This window comes from Labrus mixtus, chromosome 14 (genome assembly GCF_963584025.1).
Source record: "Labrus mixtus chromosome 14, fLabMix1.1, whole genome shotgun sequence".
NCBI lineage: Eukaryota > Metazoa > Chordata > Actinopteri > Labriformes > Labridae > Labrus > Labrus mixtus.
This window is the reverse complement of record NC_083625.1, coordinates 16,218,061-16,232,105: the sequence shown is the minus strand read 5'-3', so window position 1 is coordinate 16,232,105 and position 14,045 is coordinate 16,218,061. Positions and strand designations below refer to the sequence as shown.

At 38.8% G+C, this 14,045-nt stretch overlaps 1 protein-coding gene across 4 annotated transcripts in view; it reads left to right on the top strand.

Moving 5' to 3' along the window:
- Positions 1-14,045, top strand: part of larp1 (La ribonucleoprotein 1, translational regulator) — a 50,872-nt gene that overhangs the window by 12,085 nt on the left and 24,742 nt on the right. For 2 of the 4 annotated variants that reach the window (XM_061055438.1, XM_061055435.1), the window contains exons 2-3: positions 10,887-10,951; positions 12,279-12,344. In XM_061055438.1, the coding sequence (XP_060911421.1) occupies positions 10,887-10,951; positions 12,279-12,344 (131 nt within the window). Of the gene's footprint in view, positions 1-10,886; positions 10,952-12,278; positions 12,357-14,045 lie in introns of all 4 variants that reach the window. The other 2 variants (XM_061055434.1, XM_061055437.1) reach the window with 1 other exon arrangement.

Sequence of the window (14,045 nt, the reverse complement as noted above, 5' to 3'; positions counted from 1 at the left end):
GTTAAGTTTTTTGAATGTGAAATCTGATCACAAAGAGCCAACAAAACTGACTAGAAGTAGCAGATTTATACAGACAGAGGGGGAGATAATGGTTAATGTAAGCTGGCGGGGGTTAGTTGTGACTAATGTTAATGGTAGCCTCTGGCAGTCGGGCGTGTGCGACGGGCTGCAACAACCTGCTCAGAGTGCTTTGAGCAGAGATCAGTGAATAAACTCAGAGAGGAGAGTAGACAGTTAAGAGGGAGGAACTGAGAGGAGAGAGGGTGACTATGAATATGAGTGAATGGCGTCTCTACTCAGGTATTCTTGATTATACCTGAGTAGAGTGTGCAGGGTAAACTTAAAATCAGAGAGAAGCAGGTCAAGGATGAATGCTGTGTTTTCCCTTTTCAGACAATCCTGTCACTGTTAATGTCTGCATTTTTAATGCTTTTAATCTAATGTGTGAAGAGTGATTGTAAGAGAAGTTATATTAGATCAGTAACATTTCTGTGAGAAGTTAGAAAAGCTTTTTTTCTCCACCAGGTCATGAGCATCTTAAATCTTCACTAATCATTACATTCCTTACTTAAATCAATTTCTAATTTCAGACAACTGCATGTTTGAAATGTACTTACAACATTTGATCTAGAAGTAAGAAGTTTACAAAGTGGCTATACTCAATATTTCCATAATGTCTGATATATATTTATTTATATAATATGCTGTCAATTCCTCAAAGCAAAACACAAAATGAGCATTCAAAATTGCATTGTGATTGGCTGTACGTCATTGAAAGAGAGAGAGAGAGAGAGAGAGAGAGAGAGAGAGATATCAATGCCTCTATTGCCTCTTCTATTAGCCATACTTCTCAGTAGTAAACACACATCGTACACACCTGAAACGTCCTTGAGTTTTAGAGAATATAACACTCTTATCTGCCTGTTGTACAGTTGAGCACATAACGCTCCGATAACTCCCAGCGGCTACTCCTACCTGTCAGGTCAGACTGTTCTCAGGGTGCTTTCAAACAGTCATTTACCATCTTAAACTACAAAACTCCACCAAGTAATGATCTGAGTAATGAGGCTAAAACTAAAACGTAAAGAGCATTTACTGTGATATTTACCTAATCTCAGATATGGTTACTAAATCAAGAATAAACAAATAAGAGAGATAACTAAAAGGTGATCCTTGGCGGTATAATTTACTGTGGTGATTATTTAAAATGTTTGAAATGGATTTGTCATAGTTGTTGTAGTAAATTCTCATTTGGATTCTTGTGTTATTTTGGGATGAAGAACAGTGGCAACTTAAAGTTTTATTATAACTAGTTGTAAATTCCTTTTCCCAGTGTTGATGTTGATTATTCAAAACAAAAAGAGAATTTATTTAATTATGTTGCTGGGTTGTGCTTGCAGCTATCCTGATGTTTGAATTTACAAACAACCACTTCATTATTTACTCGATCAACGTTGAACCAAGATAACAGCGGAATTCTGGAGAAGGGGAGCAGCCCCTACTTTCTTTACCAGGAACAGAAATCTGAACTGTATTTCATTGCTTGAAATGCTTGTATGATTCATAAGACCTTTTAAGCATAGAGTTGTATTTATTAGCTGTTGAGATAGAGAGCTAGAGGAGAATTTTGTAAAAACAATTCAGAGAACTCACATTTCCTGTAAAAATAGTAAAATGTACAAAATAGAAAAAAATCATTGCCATCAGTGCTGCAGAAAATGAAAAGCCCTACAGAAGTATATTTTAATAAGAGAAGAACTTGTTTGAGTGCACCAATGACTGTGTGACCGCCAGAGGAGCAGCAGCTAATGGTTTGGCAGGAGTCCCGGCCCTGGGAGGTTCTCCTCTGACCTTCACAATCATCTCAAATCATCTGATACACACCCAACACTGAGCGGCCCGCTGAGCGTCTGTAAGTGGTACCTTAGTACCCTGGGTGGAGGCATTATGGTACATGGCTCAGCTGATCAGTAGAACACAGAAAAGCCCTACAAAACTGCTTTATTCCCCCCTCTAACAACCACTATTTGTCAGACGGATGCATGTGGCTCACTGACTACAAACAATTATTTATGAGTCCAATAGTCTTGTGAACAGAAAACAGTCTGTTATGATGGCTCATGGTCTTTGAAGTTATACTTTAGATTAACAGAAGTGCTTTTAAGTGATCTGCGGCCAAACTGATTGTGTGAACCCACAAAAGATTTAAACCATTTTACTGAAAATACTATAATGCGGTTTGTTAAATGTTTGAGGCTGACCCCAGACTAGAAATTCACCATCAGAGTTTATTGGATCCTACAAGCTAGCTGCTCACCGAGGCTTTGCTTAGCCAAAGTGATCATTTTAGCTAATATAGGCATGCTAACCGGCTTTCATTTTGCTGATGTAGTTATGTTAAAATGTTGAACTTTGTACTTTTACATCCGAGTTGAGTTAGTTAGAATACTCACAGATATCTAATTGAATAGAAACCCAACGTTCAGTTATAGGAAGTGACCATAAACATTTGCTTTAGTACATCTCTGATTTACGTCTCTGATTTACGTCGCTTTGGACGCTAAGTGAATTGTATAATAGTACTGAATTAAAAGTAGTGTGTCAGTTTAATTTAGAGGAATATTATATAAATATTGGCTGGATGACAGTTCTGACTTAAGCAAAGCACTAAGCTGAAGCAGCCAGTTTGCTAACTTAATGTTCACTTTTTCAACAGTTACTCTGTTTGTAATCTGCTTCAGGTCGGACACAGCACAACACTGGTTGTTTGATGAGCTGGACTTGCTAAGCAAACGGAGGTCTTATTGAGCTGATGGTATTAGCAAGGATAACTCTAAGCGCATCACTATTATTGATAGTCACATGCCGGCAAAGGGAAGTCATTGCAAAGCAAAATGTGGTCATCAACTTACAGTATGTTTTGTACTGGTCAGGCCACCTACCAATGTTGCATGATCTCAATTATTTTACTCACAAAATTGGATTTCTACCTTCATTATGTGAGTGTCTGGTGCTAATTTTGGACCCTGGTACCAGCCCATCGCAAAAAATCTAATGCTTATTCTTGTTTTACGGATGAAATACGAGTCATTTTTGTCTGACTGTGTCTGATTTTCTTTTTTATCAGATGAAAAAGAGAGAGACATAAGACAGGGCTCGACATTATAACTGGTCCGCTGGCCTGGATGAATGATTGACAGAGTCCGGGCCAGCTGATTGCACGTTCAGCTGGCCCGCTCGGGCCAGTTAAAATACTGCCTGAAAGAAAATAGACTCTTAACACGTTCTCAATTTCACAGCGATATCCTGTCATACCGGTGTTTTGTCAGTAATTATTTTGAAAATGTTGCGCTAATAACTGCTACAGCATCAACGTATCAATCGCTCGTGCGCACGCTTGTGTGTCACAGTTGAAAGGTGCACAGCTGAGGCTTCACTGCTGTCCCTCCCGCGAGTGCGCTCGCTACTCTTGAATTGTACACTCGCACACAGATCTTAGCGCAGGTGTTCTCTAATAAAAATTAAAAAAAAACAGCAGATCCCGTCAAAAGCCGAGCTTCAATCAGCATTCAAAGGCAAAAAATAACCGGAAGAGTTGAGAGTGACGGCAGGGCATGATGAAAACAGAACGGAGAAAAGTTTCAGCCACAGTGACAGACAGCTGGAGGAGCTAGAACACGCTGCAGCTAAATTTCCCCTTAAAGTTAAAGACTAGATCCTGGTAAATATAAAAGTTATTCACAAAGCATCTTAGCCCTTAAGAGAGCTCCTAAAGTAAAGATCTAAGGATGAAGAGTTTCTCACAGAGAAGAAAGAAGGAGAGAAAGGTGATCATAACAATTCCAGCTCTATCACAGCCTCATATTAATATCAGTCAGATTAAGTTGACCAGCATGTTGAATAAACATGAGCACATAAATATAAGAAAAATACAAAATATTTGATATAATTGGAGCTCAGTTAATTAAATAAAAGTTGTAATTTACTCTTGCATCAGAATGGTTCAAGATTAAAATGGTGACTGTTATTTTTCGAATCAAAAGTAATGTTCTTGGGCCAGCGGCTACAATGGTCGGGCCAGTGATCTCTGAAGACTAGTGCCCCGGAGGGCCATTGGCAAATTTAACTTAATGTCAACCCCTTCATAAGAGAAACAAGACTGAGTTGAGAAAACTATGCTACAGGCGTCACGATGACGAGGCAGAATAACTCCCCAGTAAGTGTTTCATCAGTTGACACGGCCTTTACACTAAGAATCAGAGGAATTCAGAGATATAAAGGAGACTATTGAAGCATTTCAACACGTTGCTCTAAATATGTGACGGTCACAACATTTAGCTCCCTTCAGCTTGTGTATTTGACATGCTCTGTTATGCACTCTAAGCTAACTGTGTAACTTGCACACTACTGTTCAAACTAAGCAGATAAGAATGAATAAATGCTGAAGGAATTATTGCTTATTCCTTCTCTTAAATTAGCACAAAGTTGTTGCACAAGTTTCTGCGTCAGACTGCTTAGAGGAGACTTTCATTCTGTTCTGTGAGATTTCTGTTCACATGGTCCACATGTGGCAGAATTCTTGCTACAGCCTGATCCTCCACCTGTCTTTAATACTTGTTGCCAAGTAGATATATAGTTGACATGAGCAGATATTTACCTCTTCCAAGAAGTCTAATTTGATCTTTTTTTTAGACTTCACATCAAAATACCCTTATTAATGCTTATAGTTAACTGAAGACTTCTTCTGAAGAAAAAGACCCATCTGACAGTTTATGTTGCTTTTAGAGCAGTCAGCAGTCGGCTATATAATGATTGTAAGTGGGAATTCCTATTTGAAGTCCCCTTTGTACTTCATATAACCAGGGCCTTTCTTACTATTTAAATTAATGTTGTAGGCTTGTTCTAGCAGTCTTGACTATTTGGTGTGACCACTGGTCACCTCCGTATTGGCTGGTTGAAAGTGGAGACGTCTAAATTTAATTTTCTAATACTGATCGTGAATCTCCACAAGCAGTGCAAAGAAACAATGCATTTATGGAAAAGGATGAACATTAACATAATGCTAACTCTGACTAAATTCACTCTCTCAACTACCACAATACTTTTGATAATTGTTACTATCACATGGTAGTTTACCTCAAACTAGTTGAATCTTTAGTAGGGCACTTTTTAATTAAGGTAATGGATTTACTTGCATACGTATGCTTTTTAGTCTAAATCACAGGCTGATGTTTTGGAACAACTTTGAATGGAAGTTAGGAAGTACTTGGATTGAAGGTCCAGGGCACCAAATCTTGTCCTTAATAATGGCGTCATGTTGGAAATCTTCAACTGAAGTGATTAAAAATGGAAAGGTCAAGGTAAAATTGCTACAACAAAAAGACAAACTGCAATGAATCATTGGTATCACTGCTTGAAACGTATACCAACTTACCTAGTTATAACAGCTGATACCAAAACATGCTGTGGGAAGAAGTTGCTCTGTTAAACCGAGGGTCGGCAACATTTTCTATCAAGAGAGCCATTTTTGCCCGCACCTCCCCCAAAAAACATGTCACTGAAGTTAATGCAGCTTATCTTAGCCTGTTCACATGATTAATAATTGAAATGAGCATACGTTAATATCTTTTACCACATAAAATGTGACAACTCTCCAGTGGGTGATTTTCCTCCGTCACACTGCGGTCTGTCTATCTGTCTGTCATACACACAGGAATGTGGAGGGACAGACGCGTATTGGCCCGCTAATGAATCAGCAGCACTAACGATATCCATGAAGGGAAGTGTTGTACATCATATTAAAACAACTTTTAATGGAAAGTCGCTACAGTGGCTAACTTCAGACCCTTTATTGATAGCTAGAGTTCCTCCTGTAAGATACCTGTGCGCTCTGTCATTTCACCTGCTGTTGTTGGGGTCGGGCGGGGCGTAGTGAGTGAGTAGTTGAGCGACTGACAGAGGGAGTGAATGGAAGCAGAGTAGAGATGTTGACAATCTTGCATTATGTTTAGACTTGGCATTATATGTGGGCTATTTTCAAAGCATTCAGGGTCTGAGGTGGCACCCTTCAGATCTGTGTGCCCGAAGAAACTGCCTATATCATCTTTGTCTTGAGTCAGCGCTGGATGTCCGTTATGGTTTTGAGGTCTGAGATCTGGTGCTCTGATATTGTAATGCATGTTTCTTTCCTGAATTTAAGGTTTGTAAACGGCTTTCCACGCCTTACGATTTCCTGAGCTACCACAAAACTTGTGCAGAAGTGGTATTTAATGGAGAATTAATCAGTTTCTTAAAGGTACATTTGCTCTGCTCTGCTTTCAGCAACAGCAAGAAATCACTCTCTTTTCCTCATCCATAGGGGAATCCTTTTCAAACCAGGCAGCACAATGGAAAGGTGCAGTTTCACGCCGTGTCACTGAAGCAGGTTATTGCGCATGTAAAAATACTCTGACACAACAATAACAAAAAAAAAGAAAAAGAAAGCTTTACTTTTCTTTTTTAACAATGCCACAAGAAGCCACTGGAGAGGGGAAGAAGGGAAGAAGGGGCTAATGCCGCTCCAGAGCCAGGGGTTGCTGTCCCCCTGCTGTATTACCTTAATACATGCTGAACAAACACAATTTTAATACGGGACAACAGACCCTCATTGTACTATGGGCTCAGGTTTCAGATTGTTGGCGCTTCATACTGTGAATCACTGTAATTTCTAGCTTCCCAGAAATCATGCCTTTTCCGTTGAAAATCCCTGGAGGACACATGACTGTGACACAGTTTAGCAAACGAGATAAAGCAAAGGTCAAATTTGTGGTGTCAGGAAGCTTTAGTTGAGTCTCTATTAAACATATTTCTACACGTTGTGATCCAAAAATAAGTCAACAGTTGGAGAATATGTTTAGAAGTAATTTAAGGGAATGTCAATAAGTTACGTGTCCTTACGAAAAGGACACTAAAGAAAGCGGCCTGACACCGTGCATTTAAAAACAGTAGGAACAAGAGTTTAAAATTAGTGCTACAAGAGCTACAAACACATCTTATAACACAAGTCCCATCCACTGTATTGGAACTAGGTGAAGTTTGTTTCATTATAAATGAATGAATACATAAAATAACCTTTTAATATATTGTCAATGTCAAATTAGTCAATAAATTATAATACATTCAAATTAAATATAAATGGGAATTCCAATCATTTTAAGGCAAATTCTGCTAATGTTAAAAGTGTTTTTTTTTTTTTTAAGATTTATTTTTGGTCTTTTTGTGCCTTTTATTGAAGAGATATGATAGTGGATATAGTCGGAAATCAGGGAAAGAAGTTATTTAAGGATATCTTTCCGATAGAAAAGGACAGCTGTCATTAAAAGTAACCCATGAACACCAAGATTCCTTCAAGTGTTTGTGTCGGTGTGTCCCCACCCCCCCAACGCTGTAAACCTAGGGGAAACACTGGTTTCATAACCTTTTTTATGGCTTCAGAGGGAGCTGCAGTACTATTACCTCTAATGATGTCACTTGAGTCAGCGAGTTTATACCTGAAGGCTACAATTTTTATTTGGGCTCTCGCCCTTGATCAGAAATGATGTCTGATGAAGGGCGAGAGCCCGAAACATGTGGTGATAATTCCCATTAAAATATTACTGGAGCAGCTTCTGATGTGTGGACTTAGTCTCTCTCTGTCTTTGGATGTTTTTGTCCAGCACCAAGTACTGAACTTTTCAGATGTGCGTGCTGTTGGATATTTTTGTACAGTTGTGATTTGAACTAGGGATGATCCCAGCTGACAAATTCCTAGTTAATTAAACAAAGAAACAAATGTGGTTTAAGTCACTGGTCTTCAGATAAGTAGACACTTGGAAACCAGTCAAAATGGAGCACAATGTTTTGTGTGTGAACTATATAATTTGCTTTGCCGAGTGTGGCTAATGCTAGAGGTGCTAAAACTGTCGAGCTTCGGTCCTTCCTACAGCAAACAGTCTTTATGTCTTTATTTAAACTTGAAAATCAAAGTCAAATGTACATGCTGGTGCTAAATGTGATTTATGTATTGTTCCGCATAAAGCCTACCTGAATTTCTGTCTCCATTTACTAGATCAAAATACTGTACAGCCAAGCCATGCTGGAGCCAGTCTATGGCTACAGTCACAGTAAGTGGCGGGTGGCTATGTTGCAGTTTTTGCATAACATTGGACCAGTGTTGTTGGTCAAAATATTAATAATTTGTTTAACAGACTGCCAATTACGGTGCCAGCTAGTGGGGGTGATGAAGAAGTTGACTTAACATGCACGTCCCTAGTTTTGAACAAGGAAGAATAAGATGTTTTCAAATCATGGCGACCAATGCTAAACACAGTGGTTAAACTTACCAAAAGAGATACCATCTTTTCACTGAAATAGTTTCAATAGTTTCAGAGTCCAAGTATCTGCCAAGAATTTGACATTGCTTCTTGAATGTCATCACTCGTGATCTAAATCTCTGAATCAGTTTGTCAATGAATCCAGCCGAAGAAATACTCAGATTCAATAACTTTCTTGTTTTTTTTAAATTACCAACCTGCACATAATGCTGGTACAGAAAAAGTCTCTGCACACATTTGAGCTAAGCTGATCACAATTATTACCCGATTGATTGTGCGTTGATATGCTTTGATTTTCTATCTGATTCTGAACTATTTAACCACACGTCAGTACATTTTCACTTTACTTCTCTCTTTTTCTGCTGCATATCATTTACCGTATTGTAATCTATTTTCAGCTTATATTATGCTGGTTAAATCCAGTCAGGAAATGTAGGTTCTGCATTCAGCTCAGTTTAACGATCCTAGTCCATTCCTAACCTTTAATATTTCTGATTTATTCTCTCTGAGTTTAGCCTCAGGGATGTGAAGTTTTGTTGTGCCTCCACATAAGCTTCTGAACAACCGTGACATGTTAACACACTGCAGCTGAGGTTCTCTCTGGATATACAGTGAAGTTGTGTGTGTGTGTTGTGGAAACAACAAACACATCAAAACTGGTTTTGAAATTAGAAGGTTCTCAGAGGGCTACTGTGTTTAACAGGAATGGCAGTGAAGCATACATGCAGATTAAGATGGATTTGTTTGGGGCTAGAGTGTTTGACAGAAGGTTTGTAGGACGCAAAAATAATCTGTTTTTCTGTAACTATAAATAAAGTCGGTTTCATGGAGACGAAGCAATGTCTTACAGTTGCCCGTTTTGTTTGCTCTAAGCACTATGTCTCTTAAAATTCATTTTATAATCACACAGCTTTTCATCAAGCTTTTGCATCATTAGTGACTTGAACAATCATCCAATATAAAATGATTGTGGAATTACTTCTCAGTCCACAACTTTAAAGATTAGCTGATTGAGAATAATTAGCATTCGGATAAATGTTGCAGTAATTCTTTATGCTGGCCCTTTAAAAGAATGGGGTTAGGGTTAGGCTCACATCCTATTTGTAACCAGATTTTACCTTTAAAATGTTTGTTTTCATATTTAACATTAACAATAAACATAAACCCATCTGTGTTAAAGTGCAGAGCTGCCGCTCTTGGTATGTTGTCTGTGAAATAGTTGGCCAACGGATTGTATTCCCCTCTCTCTTCCTGTTTCTGGCCTCGTCCCTCGACATGATCGTCTTTAAGGAGCTTACTGAGATTTTCTCTTTGGTGTAAACGGCTCGCTTGAGTCCATGTGAGCTGCTTTCACTCCCTCATAGTCTATTGTGGCGACGGCAGCCAAAGACGGAAACAGGCCGCATCTGTGAGTTCAGGACGCGAGACAAATCAGCACAATTAAATCAGCCTGGATGCTCTGTTGTTGGGAAGATTCTTGACTAGGTATGACCAGGGCTGATCAATTAACCTAATCTGTTCAATAATAGGGATTATTTCTTGTATTTCACTGGAAATTATGTATTTTTAAGAACTGAATTAGCTTGGTTTGATCCTAGTGGTCATGTTGATTATTAAGTTCTCCCTCGAGGCAAGACTGAGCTTTTAAAACACAATGTTATACACAGCGAGGTATTTCTCTGCAGCTGTATAAGACACTTAAACCTTGTAAGAGAAGCAACAACTCTGAATCATGTAAAACAAATGAATCTGTACGAGTGAATATGCATGTTCGAATGAAGTTGGCTTTAAAAGGGATGGTGATGGACCTAAATGAAAAGGAACCATTTATTTAATTATTTCTTATGGCGTTTAGATCTATTGAGTTGTTGAGTGATGGGTTTCATAGTAAGTGTGTTGTTGTTGGCTTTGTTTTTCTTATTTAATAGTATTCTTACTTTAAATTTTTTTGGTCTTGAAAGATAAAATGCTAGATTAATGAGAATTCAGTGGCTAAACACGACACAAAAGGCTTCTCCATCACTTTGCTGTGTTTTCATACTTATTATAATATCTTCAGGTTTGGGATGATTTGTCTGACTAAAGCTGATTTCAAGATATCCTCCTGAGTTTAGGGCTCTGTGATTGGCTTTAACACTACTACCTAACATTGATAAGATTGAATATTGTTCAATAAATCACTCCATTCTCATGATTTTATCCCATCAGGCTGACTCTTACTCACTTTCTCCTCATGACTGTCATCATCTGCTGGGTGGCTGCTTTTATGCGTCTCTGTGAACCCTGCTGGCCGTTTTCCTCTTAATGCTGTTTTCTTTTCTGGTTTATGGCATATTGAAGGTTGAGATACTCACCTGCCATCTTACATAATGATTTATTTTATTTTTTTCCAACAACCTTTTTTTTTTGTTTTTTTTATAAAGTAAAGGTCCAGCAAATGTCCAATGTTCACTTGAAGTCATTGCTGTTAAAGGATCATTCTTACATTAATGCAGAGCTGATTGTAACGTCGCCCTTCTCATTTTCTTTCCTCAGAGTCGACCGGTCCTGCCAAAGTAGTCAGAGCAGGGAACCCACCCAAAGCCAGACGCGGAGGAAAGGTAACTGTGTGTGTGTGTGCGCCTGTATTAGAAAATAATGTGTGTATTGTGTAGTAAGATGATATAGCCTAAAATATTTCACTTTTATTTGAATATTTTCAATGATAAACAACGTGTACATCCAGCCTATAGATGTATGACAACGTTTTTATTTTCATTTTTTTTACAAAAGTTTAGCAGGAATCCCACAGGAAGTTAAATACCTTTTACAAGTGACTTCATTCACTAATCAACTGTCCCGGACAAACATTCTGAATTAAAGCATTGTGTGAAAACATGGATAGTCTCGGCAGAGAAAAGAACAATGTGTGCTTCATAATGCATACCAGATGCACGCCATGTCAGACGCATGCCAAGAGCCGCATATCAGTCTTTGCCACACAGAGCTCGGCAACTCTGAGTACCTCGGTACTCGTTCATGAGCTACTTATTGATCCGCTCAGTTCCCTGTTCACCAAAAGTATCAGCGCGTTCAGGCACAACACTCTTTATTATACACTATGCTCATTCATTTCTTTCTGTATGTTGTAAAGGAAAACATTTTTTTTTCTTCAAATATGATATAATGATTACTGGGCTTAGTTAACAGTTAAATCATAACAACAAATATCTTTATTTTTAACAAAGGCATCAAAAAAGAACAGGCAGGTCATAAGTTAACCAGATTTAAGAAGAGATATAGACATCAATACAAGTTTAGGAAATGTAGTAAATAATATTAACAATTCACCATCTCGGCTATTTGAACAGTTAAAGATACAGTGGGTTATTCAAGAGCTGCTCAATTCCTATTAACGCAAGTCATGAATTCAGAAAACACTTTTCCTGTATGTCATTATTGACCGTAAGCTCAGAGCCAATTCAAACAGTGTGTTTTCATTAGGTCAGAGCTTCTTCAGCACTCAGTGGAGGGATATTCAGTCAGTGTTTGTATTTATCTGTGAGGCCTCAGGAGCTGTAGAAACCTCCCTTCATAAGTTCCGGCAATGTAAACATGAATTCCTGGTGAGCCGATGGACCCGCAAGTAGAGTCACAGAACTTCACATTTGTAGAGACCAAAGTCCTCATGAGAGCGACGCTAGCTGTGCAAACGTGCTCAGTGTTTGTTTACATTAGGGAAGAAGATGAGTTGTAGTTTTTTCCTCCCCCACACATTAACACAACAAACTTTGAGCAGAAAACAAGGAGTTTAATACACTAACCACTCCTTTTGAAATTCTCATTAAAGTTTAATTTGATTATAAACACCCTCTCTAACATCTCAGGTTTCACATAACTTTGATACTCCTGCTTACCCAGCTTTGTGTCTTTTCATTTCTTCCTCAGGTTGGGGATTTCGGTGACACCAACAGCTGGCCGACTCCGGGGGAAATTGCGACTAAGGACATGCAGGTTGGTGTAAACGTAAGTCTGAGAAGTCACAGGTTGCTCAATGTGCAGAGGACACAGATGTGACGAGGATGGTGTCTGTTTGCCAAAACTTTCGTTGGGGACTTTGACCGCAGGATTATCTTTGCGTCTCGATGCCTGTATCCACTTTTGTCTTCTTAAAGGCTCAATTTTAAGGATCATCAGCTCATAGAAACGTTAGTTCTGGGGTTTCTCACCCTGTCTTTAGTGTGGCAAGGCACACTGCAGCTTGTGGGCATTATTTAGTTGATTGCTAGCAGACAGATGGGACAAGGAAGCACCTAAAAGCAATACAATATTGATGTAGAGGGAAGAATTGTTTCCCCCTCTGGAATTGGCTGGAATGATTGTGTTCTTTTTCTCGAGCAGTTACAGATTGTTCTTCTCATGCAAGAAAACAAGGTCTGTGTTCTGACTCTGATCATTAGTGCATAACTCCCAAAATACTGAGCTGTTGATGAGTTTTAGTTTGCATTCACACCTCTCTCACATGTGTTGTTAGATCAGGAGGCAGCAGTTATGGGAGAATTGAATATAATGGATGGAAATGTACAATGTGTTTGACAAATTAACTTGAAAGGCACACATTCAGTGATGTGTGTAGACAAGTGCGATCTCACCGTGGTAGACGGTTAGTTGGTTAGCCTTAAACTCTGTTTTTTTGGTATGTAAATGTGATTGTTTCCAGTGGCCTGTGTGTAACAGTCAGAATAATTGAAATGCTAATTGAGGGTGTGGAATAGGTTGTTGTTTATAAAACAGAATCACTGAACTGTCAAGTGACTAATGATCATAATCACCTACCAATTAAAGGATCAGTTCAGTATGTCCTGTTTCATTGTGCTGTAGTGGATGTGTGTCATTTTCTAATAATAGTTACATATATATATATATATATATATATATATATAGTGGTTGTAATTATTACACAGAAGCATATCATCCACACAGAGCAGTCTGCTCCTGCTGGCTGCTCTTTGTATCGGCAGGACTACATGGAGTTTTAGTTCTGATTTACGATGGTGGCAGGACTTCTAGGACAGTATGCAGAGACAACAATAACAGCATGTCTTTAAATCAATGCTAACTTTTTATGGAAATGTGTAAAAGAATGTAATTTGAGAGAAGAATTATGTAGACATGAAACAAAGTCCTATGTGCTTCACTGCTGCAGACAGTTTTTTGTTAATTATTTTTGACATTTAAGAAACTTAATTTTGTATAATCTCCTTTGAACTTTGGCTAAAATTGTTGGTCAATTAATGAATTGACTGAGGATTCTCATTAGCATGAGTCATGCAACAATGCCAATTATGTGCTACCTCCAGTCTCAGTAGTTTGAGGTTTTGCTGACCTGTATATAGGGTGCTCTAGCTCTACTCTGGTCTAGAACCGCTGCTCAGGTGTCGAAACACCCAACATACTGACCCCCTCCCCTACATATTTACTCCTCCTACAGCTGTTGCTCTGCATGGGGATGTGTCTCATTTGTGTCGTCTTATAGTAGCAGCAGTCGTCAATCACTCCTCAGAGACGTTTTCTATTACTGATCTCTTGCTGATAGTGTGTCGGCGGGAGAGAAACCCTGCTGACCCCTCCTATTTTAGGCAGCCAGGTCTGAGCAACCAGGAGAGAGTGTGTCCCAGAGTGGAGGGAAATGTGGGTCACCTCGTCAGGGCCAGG